This window comes from Drosophila ananassae, chromosome XR, assembly GCF_017639315.1.
Source record: "Drosophila ananassae strain 14024-0371.13 chromosome XR, ASM1763931v2, whole genome shotgun sequence".
Lineage (NCBI taxonomy): Eukaryota > Metazoa > Arthropoda > Insecta > Diptera > Drosophilidae > Drosophila > Drosophila ananassae.
In genome coordinates, this window is record NC_057932.1 from 984,518 (window position 1) to 996,684 (window position 12,167).

Consider the following 12,167-nt stretch of genomic DNA (forward strand, 5'->3'; position numbering starts at 1 on the left):
ATTTGTTCTGAACTCAAATTGCGAAGTTTTGTGCACAGTGACGTCACACAGCGACTTGCAAAAACAGGCAGGCTTTCGCCATTGCCTGGACGGCTTTTAAGAAGATTTAACATGAGGGCGGCCGGCGTCTCTGAAGTCTCGTATCGCTGCTCAAGCAATAGCCGGAACTGTTGCCAAGTTATTCCCGGGTAACATATTTGAGATAACCATTGCGCCGCTGTGCCTTCCAAAGCTTTACTTAACGCTAATATAAGAGCGCTGTCACTTAATGATTTTTCTCGTAAGATGATTTTTTTTTGTCAACTAATGTTGGCAGTAAAGTCCACACGTCTAGCTCAATACGAAGCAGAGATGAAAAAGAAAGAAGGACCAGATCTAGCAACACAACGAAGCCACACACGGCCTTAGTTCGCAAACTAAGTCCTCATCATACCAGGACTGATATATTTCCGCACGACCAATGGTTACACCTTAAAGTCTAATGTCTAAGGATAGACTTAATTACCTCCTCTCCGACACACATATATACATTCCATAATTCAGTCTACGGTTCTGTGTAGACTGTGTAATCGTGTTCGCTGCGCTCAAATATAATTAAATATAATAAAATAAAAACAAGAGCTATAATTTTGGCGCCAAAATTAATTTGTGCGTGTTTTTAACTAAATTGAGCGTATTTCAATTATAGTGGCGATGAACTCCAGCGGCGCCGTTACAGGAGAACCCACTCCATCTCAGAGTGCGATTTTAAAATGCAAGGCAAAGGGTATCCTCCAGGATTTGAAGAGGAGGCGCCCTGCAGCCAATATCAAAGGTGGAGGATGCTATGCTCCATGTGCGTCACGGCCAGTTGGTCGCCATGTACGAGGATTTTAAGGCCATCCACGGGGAGCTTGAAGAATTAGACATTGCTGAAATAAGCAGCGACTTGCGATGGACAGTGTCTGAGCTTGTAGCTACGATGCATGCCGAAATCGAGCACGAGACGTCGTTGCGCTCTGCTCGAATTGTTGCCCATTCCACCCTTGCCAGCGGAGTTTCCAGTGTCCAGGTGGAACCAGCGCTCAGTCGGAGTTTTCAAGCCTTGCCTCCTCTTCCTCTTCCTACTTTCAGCGGAGAATATTCAGAGTGGGCTGAGTTTCATTCGGTCTTTTCGACGATCGTAGGCTGCAATCCTTATATAAGTAAGGTGGAAAAGTTTCAGAGGTTGCGATCTTGTCTTCGGGACTCCGTTTTACAGGCAGTCCGTTCCTTGAAAATCTCCGAGGAGAATTATGATGTCGCAGTGTAGCTTTTGGATAATCGATTTAATAACCGTCGGTTGATATTTCAGGCTCATGTGAACGAGATTCTGGGCCTCAATCTATTGGAAGGTTACTCAGTGGCAGCGCTTCGAGGGCTGTCCGATAAGTTCAATGCCCATATGCGAGCTTTAAAAAATTTGGGGACGACAGTTTAGACAGCCGGCTGCGTCATTGTCCAGGTACTTCTTCAAAGGTCCAGCTACTCAGGCCAAGTGGAAGGAAGGTCAAAATGCCTCAAACTCGGATCTCATCCCTACTTGGCAGAGTTGGCAGAGTTTTTGGAACAGCGTTGCAGGACTTTGGAGGCTATGGATAAGGCCTTGGCCGCTTACGCGCCGGGCACTCAGGTGGGAAGACGTAGAGTCGCAAATAACAGTAGAGCATCCTTTATTATTACTAATTCACCTGCCTCTGCTTGTATATTATGCGGTGGGTGGTCCCATGTAGTTTCTGCATGCCCAAGATTTTTGTCATTGTCCCCTAAAAGCCGCCTTGGCGAGGCTAGGCGACTAGGTCTATGTCGGAAATGTCTCCAAACTGGCCATCACTTGCGTGAGTGCCTCGCGGATAATTATCGCAGTTGTGGGAGGAGGCATCACAGTCTGTTGCATTTTTTGGAGTTACAGTCTTCCAGCAGCCAGCCTTCTGCTGTGCCGTCTACATCAGCCGTAGCCGAGTCCGCCGAGCCAATAGGCGCTTCACCATCCACGGCTAATGCACTAGTTGCCCAGGGTCGCAGCGGTGAGATAGCCTTACTGGCCACGGCGAACATTCTCATTCGGAGTCGTTCTGGGGTTTTTGTTCCATGCCGGGCTCTTTTAGATCGCAGGTGCACGTGAATACGTCCCGACTGGCTAGTCAGCTGCAGCTTTGTAGACGAAAATCGTACGTGGCAGTGTCGGGCAATGGCGACACTGGCTTCGCGACGGACGGATTCTCTGTTGATGTGCTCCTACGATCCTATTGCTCTGAATATTCGGCCCTCGTCAATGCTGTAATCGCTACCAACATCACGGACCTTCAGCCTAGCTTTACCTTGGATGTCTCCAGCTGGAATATTCCGTCAAACCTCACTTTGGCTGATCCCCAGTTCTTTCGGCCGCAGCGGATCGATTTACTTATCGGAGCCAGTCTATTCTATGATCTGCTGAGTGTTGGTCAAATCCAGCTCTCAGCTGGCCTACCGGTGCTGCAGAAAACCCGGCTTGGATGGGTTGTGTGTTGCGGTGGTTCACATCTGGAGAGAAAGTCCTTCGTAGCCACAGCCCGCAAGGACGTTGTGAAGAGCCTAAGCCAGCTGGATGAGCGCTTAGAGTGTCTGCTTCGAGCCCTTTGTGAAGTGGACGAAAGATAAATTCGATTGCGAGACGCATTTCGTGCCTATTCGGTGAAGCTGCCGTCGAAGGTCAGCCCGGAGTTGCTATGTGAATCGTACTCACGAGCCGTGCAGCGATTTCTCTCCCTCGAAAGGAAGCTTTGTCGTCAGCCTCAATTAAAGGATCAGTATGCTGCGTTCATAAAGGAGTATTTAAATTTGGGGCATATGTCTCCATTCCCGCCTAGTCCACGACCTGCCAGACAGTATTTCCTACCACATCACTGCGTATTGAAGAAGGACAGCTCAACAACCAATCTCAGGGTTGTTTTGGATGGTTCGGCTGCCTCTACGTCTGGGTATTCATTGAATGACGTTTTGATGTCTGGTCCAGTTATCCAACCAAAGCTGCTGCACATTCTTCTAAGGTTTCGTTGCCATCGAGTGGCCATTACAGGAGATATTTGCAAAATGTACCGATGCGCCAGAGTTTTCCCCGGGGACAGCTATCTGCAGTGCATTCTTTGGCGGAATTCCACCCAGGATGAGTTGCAAGTTTTTAAACTGGACACGGTCACTTATGGGACAAAGCCGGCCTCATTTTTATCAATTCGAGCAATGCATCAGTTGGCAGAGGATGAGCAGTCTTTGTTTCCAAAGGGTGCCGAAATTCTGCGTCGCGATTTTTATGTTGATGATCTAATTTCCATAGAGGAGGCTACCAACATAATGCAGCAAACTTCGGGGATCCTCGCCAAGGGCCAATTTTGGTTGAGAAAGTGGTGCTCCAATTTTTCTGAAATGCTCTCTGACGTACCGGAAGAGGATCGAGAGTCGTTCCTAAGGTTTGATGGCAGCAACTTTACGAAGACTCTTGGCCTAGCTTGGGATCCTTCTACTGATCGCTGGCTATTTTCGTTTGAAGGGCTTCAGTCACCCTCGGAGCCCACTAGGCGCATCATCCTCTCCTCAATCGCCCGGCTTTATGATCCGATAGGGCTTGTTGGACCTGTCATTACGAAGGAGAAGATCTTTCTTCAGAAGCTATGCCGTGAGAAGTTGTCCTGGGATGAAAGTCTACCTCAAGCTCTTCACTCCGATTGGGACATGATTTGTTCCAGCTTCGCCATGGCGTAGCGTGCTGAATTCCCTAGATGGTCACTATCATCACAGTCTGAAGTGGAGATTCATGGATTTTATGACGCCAGCATCGAGGCTTATGGTGCTTGCATTTATGTGGTATCGAAGGGTAAAAGGTCAGAAAGTCATTTACACTGTTCAAAGTCCCGAGTCGCTCCTCTAAAAACAGTTACGGTACCGAAACTGGAGTTATCTGGAGCAGAGTTGCTAGCTCGGCTTATGTCGGAAGTAGCTCAGTTGAAGGTCTACGACGGGAGGTATTTCTGCTGGTGCGATTCTGCTGTGGCGCTGTTCTGGATTCGGGAGGAGCCCGCTTGTTTTAATGTTTTCGTCGCCAATCGAGTTTCAACAATCCAGGAATTGACCAGAACGATGGAATGGCGTTATGTTCCTACGTCTTTGAACCCGGCAGACATCCTCTCGCGTGGTGCTCTTCCCAAGGAGTTAGTGACTGACAACCTGTGGTCCCATGGTCCTGCGTTTCTTCTTGGACTTCAAGACCAGTGGCCAGCAGCGGTTCTATCTGAAGAGCCCACTCTGGAGCTAAGGGCAAGGGTTCTGCTAATCAAATCCCCGTACATTGACGTGACAGCTGGCTCCAAGTACGCCAACTCTTTTCCAGCACCGGCACAGCGAGTCCGTCACAAGGGTGTCACTGCTAGCGACATCAAGGCTGGATGTCCACCCACTTACTTTTGCGTCTGGTGCAGGGTGTGTATTTTTGGCATGACATAAAGGCGCTTCATAATGGAAAGGATATTTCGTCAGCCAGCATACTTGCCACATCCTCTCCTTTCTTAGACAAGTTTGGCCTGTTGCGTGTGGACGGTCGTTTAAGAAATTCTACATTGGATTTTGATAGTCGTCACCCAATTATATTGCCTAGAAGCCATCCAGTTACTCGGGCTATAATTGTTGATTTCCATGAGCGCAATCTACACACGGGGCCTCGTGCTCTGCTGGCTATTATTCGATCCCAATACTGGCCGATCGGGGGGAGGAAAACGGTGATGAAGGCATTGCACAAGTGTATTCGATGCTTCCGCACCAAGCCTCGGTTGCTGGAGCACATTATGACTGATCCCCGGAGCAAAGAGTCAGCGGTTATCTGGTTTTCGGAGTGACTGGTGTGGATTTTTGCGGCCCATTTTACTATAAGTCAGAAGTTCGCAATAAAGCTCCCGAAAATGTTACGTGAGTGTTTTCATTTGCTTTGCCACTAAAGCCATGCACTTAGAGCTTGTAAAGGATCTATCTACATCTGCGTTTTTGCATGCTTTAAAATGGTTTATATTCACTCGCCGAAAGCCTCAGCACATTTGGTCTGACAATGCGACCAATTTTGTTGGAGCTAAGAACGAGCTAAAGGAACTGCTCCAACTCTTCATAAGCGATGAGCACCAACGTGCGGTTCTGGAGTTTTGCGCGATTGAGTCCTTTAAGTGGAATTATATTCCTCCTCGATCTCCGCATTTTGGTGGATTCTGGGAATTGGCTGTCAAAACCGCAAAGCATCATTTTTACCGGGCCGTTGGATCCTCAGTTCTTGGATTTGTCACATGGGTGCTGTCATAAACTCACGGCCTTTATTGTCTCTTTCAGAGGATCCTGCAGACCTTGATCAGTTTTATCGAGCTCCTGCAGACCGTCAGTCAGTTTTATCGAGCCTGATGTCACAAAGCTGAATTTCAACCGTGTGGACAGCTGGCAGCGTGTTTCTTTCCTGCAGCAATCTTTCTGGGCCCGATGGAAGGAGGAGTATTTAAGCCTTCTTCAGCAGCGCTCCAGCAGTGCGTCCGGCCCTGCCTTGGCTATTAACGATTTGGTGCTAGTAAAGGACGAGAACCTACCCCATTAAGTGGCCGTTGGCTAGAATTCTGGATCTAGTCCCTGGTCGGGATGGAGTGCCTCGAGTGGCGGTGGTTAGAATCGCTTCTGGAACTACCAAGCGCGCAGTGACCAAGCTTTGCCTATTGCCCCTTAAGGATGAAGTTGAAGGACAGGCCTCAACTGGGGGGAGTATGTCGGGTCATGCAGCAGCTACGGCATAAATTGGCATATATATAAATGTAATAATTATATTTTAGCATATAATCATTTTCTCATCGCTTTGTTAGTCGCTTCAAGCCGACTCTTCTCGGCAGCTCGGTTTTATTTTATCTTTTTTATTAAGTTAACGAGCTTTCCTATCCTATGCTAAATCCTATGGCCCGTCCTATGCTAAGAGGCGGCCTCACTTGTACTCTTTATCACAGTGCATACGCATTCTAAATCGGAGCTTTCTATCACTCCATTTCATATGCGAATAAATAAACATTTTTATAACGTTGTGAAACAAATAATTACCTTTTTATTATTTTGGATAAAATTCATTGAAAAATCTCAATGACAGAAATATAATATCACAGAATATCACTCAATATCACAGAAATATATAGAATAATTTTAACGACAAAGAAGTAACAGAAAATAAACGTGAAACACAATGACAGAAACAATACCGACGGATAACAACGCCATTCATTCTGCAACAAACCTGACACCCTTTGAATTGTTCTCAGGTCAAACTAAAATTTTCGACAGAACAATAACTTACAATAATAACCATGATTATCTACAAAAACTTAACGAATATCAACAGACCCTATATCCCCAAATCAAAATAATGTTAACGAATACCGCGCAGAAAAGAAAAGCGAAAGCCAACACAGACAAGGATGAACCGCGAACAGTAGAGGTGAACGACACAATTTTTAGGAAAGAAATAGACGCAACAAAATTACACCTAGATTCACAAAACATCGCGTCAAGAACAATTGCCATGTGACTCAAACCACAGTTAAGGGACAAAAACTGCACGGAAGATATGGAAACTAGTAAAAATTCACTTACAAAGTGGGAATACCTCAACGTCAACAAACTATAATATACGACAAACTCCTTAGCTCACACTCATTAAATAATACCCTTTCTTTCTCCTATCTCCTATATTACATCTCCTATCTACGTCGAAGGCATCTAATGTATCTGCCTTGTCTTACAAAATCCACGAATCCAGGCGATCAAGGAATCCCAACCTATCGCCGCCATAAATCTAGGGGACACTTTTATAACTCAAAATTACAAGTCCATAACCCACGTAGTAGATATTGATAACTATGTAAACTGCAATAAGCAATTAAGTACAACCATACAGAATCTCCATACTCCATAAAATCTCCTCTCCATTTTCAACCATACAGAAGTCGACACCATCCTGTACACATCTCTGGATATCCTAAAGTTCATGCTAGTAAACTTAGAAGAAAAAAAGTATAACCATGTGCCACACAATAGGAAAAAAAAGGGTATCATAAATGCATTAAGCTCAGTAATTAAAACAATAACAGGAAATATGGATAGCGTTGATGCGGAATAAATTTTTAAACAAATCGAAAAATTAAAAATTAACCAAAGAAACTGTTGAGCTATCAGCGTTTTGATAGCGGCCGAATTAATAAAACAAGATTCAAATTATATTCCAATTTATTATGGGTCAATTTAACCCCAAAACAAATTCCGCGGCCGATCCAAACAAAGCCGAATATACAAGTGCATATTTTTTTATATTTATTGAATGTAACAATTAACTGTTATTTATACAATTATTAAAATTAATTATAATAAAGAGTTATGCAAATTATTCTAATAGAAAAACAATCAATTTAGATTTTATTACATCTAAGGGTAATAATAAGAATAATAATTTTTACAGATAACGCGAAAAGGATCATGATCCGAAAAATTAGATCTGCAAATTGGTAACCAAAGGGGTCGGAAGAACCTGGTTGACCAGTTTGGAACATAGAAAAGAATCTTTACGAGTAAAAGTTTCGAGTCAACTTGACCAAGAATAATTTTATGAAGGAGCATTGTCCCAGCACAAGTACGACGTACCTGCAATGGTGGCAGGTCTAATAACTTTAGCCGACAACGATATGGTGGAAGAATACCATCTGAGTCCCAGTTAAAATATTTTAAGGCAAATAAAAAAAACTGCTTTTGCACTGATTCAATACTTCTTTGATGAGTTATACTGCGGACTCCAAACGCATGAACAGTAGTCCAGGATCGGTCGAACCAAAGAGATATACAGCGTTTTAGTGGTGAAGGGATCATCAAACTCTTTTGACCAGCACTTGATAAAAGCAAGTACTCCTCTGGCTTTATTAACTGTTTCAGAAATATGTTCATTAAACGACAGCTTGTGATCGAAAAGAACTCCAAGATCATTCATTAAGAAAACACGATCTAAAAAGTAATTTCCAAGTGAGTACGAGATGACATGAGGCATGCTACGATTAAACGTCATAACCTTGCACCACAAGAATACTTCATCAAGGTCAAATTGCAGATGTCTATGAAGTAAGTGGTCAGAGAAAGAAAAGCAGAGCTTGACATCATCAGCATACATAAGTGTAGTAGCATAGCTCACGACACTAGGTAAGTCGTTAACAAAGAGGATAAACAGAAAAGGTCCTAAGTGACTGCCTTGCGGAACACCAGATGTTACTTTTATAACATGAGATGTGATGTTCTTGAACAAAACCCGCTGCTTACGATTCGATAGATATGAAGTATGAAATGTATAATATTTGGAGGAAAACCCATAAGATGAAGTTTCTGAAGAAGGAGACAATGATTAACAGAATCGAAAGCTTTGCTAAACTCGGTGTAAACTACATCGGCTTGCATTCGTTTAAGATAACCCTTGTGGACGATTGGATTGAATATTATAAGATTGGTTATTGTAGAACGATATTTAACAAAACCATGCTGAGTGGAGGAAATTATGCTTTTGCAATGATGTTGCAGTTGCAATGTAACCAATTTCTCCAGCAGCTTGGGAATCGCAGAAAGTTTAACAATACTGCGATAGTTATCTATATATAGTAACGTACAATATAATTAAAGTTCAATATCATATGAAATAAGCAAAACGCTAAACGTATAATGTTCGACTGGACGACTGCAGACGTACGCTGCTGACTTCTGATCACCGACTTCTCGTTCTTACTGCTGACAACTCACTGCCCCCTCTCTCGACGGCTGACTGCTGATTGTTCACTTCGACTGCTGGTTCCAACTGTTCATTGCTGACTCCGATTCGCACCTAATACTCGCTCACGCCGCATAACCGCATCTCCCATCTTACATCTATAAGTATTTTAGAACCTTTTTTATGAAGTGGAATAATAAATGATTCATTCCATCTCTTGGGGAGGCATGAAAGGTCCAAAGATAAATTGAATAGGGTAATAAGAGGGTAGCATAGGATATCAAGCAGTGCCTGAGAATACAGCTCGGGACATGATCAGGACCAGCAGAAAATAAGATATCCAAGGTTGAAAGAGCATTAGAAACATCGAGATGATTAAATTTAATCAAGTTAATATTGTTTATATACGGAATTTTATAAGGGTATGTAGAATTTAAATTATAAGAATCGCATGAGTAAGTTGATTGAAAAAATGAAACAAAGAGATTAGCAATACCTTGTTCTGAAGAATCAGAAATATTTTTATAAGTTAGGGAAGGAGGAAAAAGACTGCATTTACATTTTATATTGACAAACGAATAGAAGGAGCACGGATTATTTCGGAAGTTTGTCTTACAATTCACGATGTAACGCTTATAAAGTTGATTATTAAGAATAATAAACTGGTTGCGAATGTAAAGAAAGTTTGTCTGATGAAACAAAGATCCAGACTTAAGAAACATTTTGTAAGCTCTAGATTTCCTGTTCTTAAGTCGAGATAGGTGTTTATTAAACCATGGCGGCTTAGTTGATGAAGACGATGAAACTAAAGGAACAAATTTGTCCAAGGCGTTATGGATTACATCATAAGAAGAATCAGTAGCAGCATCACTAGAGTTAAAAGATGAAAGATATTCCCAGTCAAATCCAGCTAAATGATTGCGAAGAGCATTGTAATCCGTTTTTCGGAAATATTTAGTACGATACTGAGCCTTAAAGTTAGCATGAATATTAGGGACATCAATTAACACCGAAACCAATAGTGTAGGATGGTGTACGTCCTCAGGAAGCGATAGTGGTGAAGACTGATTTACAGTCACAGAGGATATCCTATTACAGAAAATAAGGTCTAGAGATCTGCTAAGTGTGTTAAGGATGGGGTTAATTTGGAAAAGAGCAATTTCAATTAATGCATCAATAAAGTCGTTATGACAACTGGCATGCAAGGAATTGTCATCTTCACACGGGATCCAGGAGTTTAGGGGAAGGTTGAAATCACCCATAATTAGGACAAAATCAGAGTCATTGACTAATGATACAACCAACTTAATAGCCTCAAGGTGGTGAAAATATACAGTATCCTCAACCGATGGAGGTATAAAGGAACTGGTCATAAAAATATGAGTTGGTCCAACAGCTATTTTTACAGCGATAAACTCGATTCCAACCTGATTCGGGAAAGAGATTAGTTCAGCTGAGAATTTATTATTAACAGCAATGAGGACACCACCACCGAAAGATGGCCTATCCATTCGAAACACAGTGTCTCAGCAGCATGAATAAATACAAAGTTGCCCAAATGCATTTCGTTCCTCAACATCCCGGCCCGCACTAAAAAATCGTTTCTGAACTTGGTAAAACTGCGATCTTGGTTATAGGACGAGTTGCTTCTCCTGAAGCAGTTTTCAATTTGACAGCACGAGCTCTACCATTTGTTCCTGTGTGAGTTGAGATGACCCTTGCAAGTGGCCAGGCTGCTGGCGGAATATTCGAATCATTGATGAGAACAACTGATCCCAATTCCATATTGGGTTGCAAGGTTCCCCACTTGGGGCGATGCTGTAGCGTAGTAAGATATTCCTGATGCCTTCCAGAATCCTTGGTATAGTGCTTGAACTCCCTGCCAGTAGTTCAGTCGCTTTTCCTGTATGTGGCTCATGTCGCCTTCGAGAATTGTTGTGAATGATCTGCCTATCAACAGGTGTGCTGGAGACAGATATGTGACGTCGGTGTCCGGTGTATAGTACAGTAGTCTTGAGTTTACCACTGCACTTATTTGTGCTAACAGGGTGTGCATCTGTTCAAACGTTAGGATAGTGTTGCCAATGACGCGGCGCAGGTGAAGCTTGACTGATCTTACGGAAGACTCCCATTTTACTTCCCAGTGAGGTGCGTACGGTGGAATGAAGACCCATTTAATGTCTTCATCTGCCAATGTCTGCGGGACTCGATCCTTATGCTGTGAAGATGCCAGGAGTTGTAGCATCTCTTCCAATGGTCGCCTTGCTCCGACAAAGTTCCTGCCATACTGTAGATTTGTGCACATTTTCCTCGGAGCAACATGAATCTTCTCAGAGCTGCCAGAAATGTCTCCGTGCTGAGATCAGTGGCTAGTTCCAGGTGTAGTGCCGAGGTGACGAGGCACACGAAGAGGCATATGTATCCCTTTGACTTCTTAGCGTTGCGACCCTTTCGATCCTTGAGAGTAATTGGTCCAGCATAATCACATCCAGAATTGACAAAGGGAAGTGATTGTGTGATTCTGATACTTGGCAAGTCGGACATGAGTTGATGCGTAGTATGGTGTCTGTGACGAAAGCATCTGATACAGTTGTGGGTGACTTTTCTTATCAGGTTGCGTGCTCCAATTATCCAATATCGTTGGCGAACTATTACAAACAGTGCAGATGTGCCTGGATGTAAGTTTACCCAGTGCTCGTGTTCCAGGATTAGCTTCGTAATGTGGTGTGCCTTAGGAAGTAATATCGGGTGTTTGACTTCTTCTGGTAATTGAGATTGCCTCAAACGGCCTCCAACTCGTAGCAGACCATCCTGTCCAATGTACGGGGTTAGCTTGAATAACTGCGACCTTTTTTGCAGTGGTTGATCCTTTTGTATAAGCCTTCTGTCATCTCCAAAGCACACCTGTGCGTTCCGCAGGCATACTATTTTTGCTGCCTTGATTTCTTCAAAAGACATAGATAATGAATAAAACTTAAAACATAGCCCACGATATGTATCAGCCTTTGCCGCGGTGGACTAGTTCGTCAAATTCTGATAATGAATTGTCCATCTCCTTCAGAGTGAGCATGGCTGTGGTCTTCAATTCGTCTTGTGCATGGCTTTTTGAAATATTCAAATAGAGTTCTGAGTTTTGCATTTTGACTGCGTTGGTCCTTCCCACCAGAGGTGAAATTCCAAGAGCTGAGTTGCCGTCTTTCTCTCGATGCACAATCTGCGGGGTTTTCCTTTGAGCTTACGTGATGCCAGGCGTGTCGTGGCAACGTTTCAAGAATTTCCGATGTGCGATTTGCGACAAATGTTTTCATCTTCGATGGTGGGTATGATAACCAGGCTAATACAATTGTTGAATCACACCATGCGTAAACTT

The 12,167-nt window shown here is 43.3% G+C and overlaps 1 protein-coding gene across 1 annotated transcript; it reads right to left on the reverse strand.

The window, feature by feature from the left end:
• Window positions 1-10,930: 10,930 nt before the first annotated feature.
• Window positions 10,931-11,755, reverse strand: LOC123257598. Its single transcript, XM_044717340.1, has one exon. It carries the CDS (start codon window positions 11,753-11,755, stop codon window positions 10,931-10,933), a length of 825 nt encoding a protein of 274 aa, XP_044573275.1.
• Between the last annotated feature and the right edge of the window lie 412 nt (window positions 11,756-12,167).